This window comes from Durio zibethinus, chromosome 27 (genome assembly GCF_047325235.1).
Source record: "Durio zibethinus cultivar Kanyao isolate XHJ-2024 chromosome 27, ASM4732523v1, whole genome shotgun sequence".
Taxonomy (NCBI): domain Eukaryota; kingdom Viridiplantae; phylum Streptophyta; class Magnoliopsida; order Malvales; family Malvaceae; genus Durio; species Durio zibethinus.
This window is the reverse complement of record NC_143188.1, coordinates 1123542-1125478: the sequence shown is the minus strand read 5'-3', so window position 1 is coordinate 1125478 and position 1937 is coordinate 1123542. Positions and strand designations below refer to the sequence as shown.

Genomic DNA, 1937 nt, shown 5'->3' with positions numbered 1-1937 from the left:
TTATATCAAAAGTAAACATTAAAGAAATTAATGTTCATATAGAAATTTAGTTTTGCAAAGACAAAAAATATGGCAAAAGATTTGATTCCCACCAAAAGTAGGTTATACCTTACGCTGTTTGGCGCCTTAGATAATCTTGGGATTTCCTTGAAATTTCTTTTTTTTTTCTTTCCGATTCTTTCTTTTTTTCTTTCTTTTGGCCAAGTTTATAAAGCCACACATTCCACAAAACTATAAAAAAAAATTAATACAATAAAGTCTAAAAAAAAAAAACACAAATCAAACCCCACAAACATCAAATTACTAATTTTAGGTTAGGAAAAATGGCATTGAAATACAGTTAGTTCACACTAGGGAAAAAAAAAACTAGAATTAAAAGAACTAAGGAACAATCACCATAGGTTACACTTGGAAATGGTTAGAAACCCATGAAAGATCCTAATATTTTTGCTCTAAATATATTTTTAAAAAAAGAACTAAGCATAAACAGAACCATAGGAGAGAGCCATCAAAAGAACAGCAGCTTGTTCTTCTTCTCCTAACTTTCTCCTTTGATTCTCAACTGTTGATCTTTGCATCAAAACTTGTCTTCCTAATGATAACAATCTCTGCTTCATATTATCTCCTAAATTCTTTGTGTTACTTGAACAACTGTTGCTACCATTGCTATTTTCTCTCTTTGATTTTTTGTCCTCTCCTTTGTTTAATCCCAAAATGGCCCTTCTCTTTTTCCTGCTTCTGATCCCACATGCATTACATAGAGACTGAAAAATGAAAGATGGGACAACAAACAGAATCAGATCAAATCCAAACAAGAATTAAAGATTACAAAAGTTGGAAAATGACCAAAAAAAAAAAAGAAACCTTGGGGCCAGCCGGGCCACCTCTCCAAAGAGGGGTTTTAGAGGTTCCACAATCAGCACAGGTTTTCTTGGTTTCATAGCCAATGCTTTGATTTTGGGTTTCTTTGGGTGAAACCCCTTCTGGGTATTTCTTGTTTTGATCTTCAGGCTCTGAACCCTACAGGAAAAAACAAAACAGAAAGAGAATCAGCTAAAAAATTGGAGTTTAAGCCAAGGATCAAGTCAAAAAAACCCTTTTATAAGCTGTGATCACTCACTTTTTCACTTGGATCCAGCATTTTCACTTGATATTTTGGAGATCAGAAACCAACCCAAGTTTTAAAACACAGACAAAAGTTCAAATTAGTGGTGAAAACAAATGCTAATTAGGATAAGAAAAAAGAAACAGAGGAAACAGGGCAGTCAAGAGACTCAGAGACAAGAGAACAGATCAAAGCAATGAAGAAGAAATGAGAGCTTTTTGGGGCATTTTATGGGTTAGCCTTCAATGGAAACCCGCATGCAAAAGGAGAAAGAGAGGGAAAGTGAGAGACTGTCAATCGCTGTGGATGACATTTGGAGAGAAAGGAATCAAACCCGACACAAAACACCGCACTCAGGCGGATCTAAAAAACTCCTTATATATGGGACGAGTAACCCTAGCTCGGTGACTGTGAAATGACTTAAATGCCATCAGTGAGTACAGTTTTTATCCCATATTGCCACCCGCCAAATCCCCAAAAGGCTAGAAAAAGGAGTGGGCTCCTGAAAATGAACAAAAAGGGGCGCCATCGATGTGTTTTTTTTTTTATTGTTTCTTTTGTTTGGCTCCAAAATTTTAATTTTGTCTTCTGTTTGTTTTCCCGGAAAATCTTTGGATTTGATAGAGGCATATGAAATTCCCCTTTCTTACCAATTTTACACTTGTCCTTATATTAAAAAAAAAAACTCAAATTTATATCCTTTCTAAATATTAATATTCAAAAGATATTTACAATATATTCACTTGTTAATTCAATTAATTACACGAGTTTATTTTTTATAAAAAAATTATAATTTAGAGATAAAAAATTATAAATAAAAAATTTTTAATTC

General features: G+C 33.4%; 1 protein-coding gene across 1 annotated transcript; it reads right to left on the bottom strand.

The window, feature by feature from the left end:
• Positions 1-351: 351 nt before the first annotated feature.
• Positions 352-1456, bottom strand: LOC111279875 (GATA transcription factor 15-like). The gene is made up of 3 exons (XM_022866938.2): positions 1121-1456; positions 865-1020; positions 352-764 (listed from the first exon to the last, which is right to left on the bottom strand). Exons 1-3 carry the CDS (start codon positions 1139-1141, stop codon positions 477-479), a joined length of 465 nt encoding a protein of 154 aa, XP_022722673.2. The 5' UTR covers positions 1142-1456; the 3' UTR covers positions 352-476.
• Between the last annotated feature and the right edge of the window lie 481 nt (positions 1457-1937).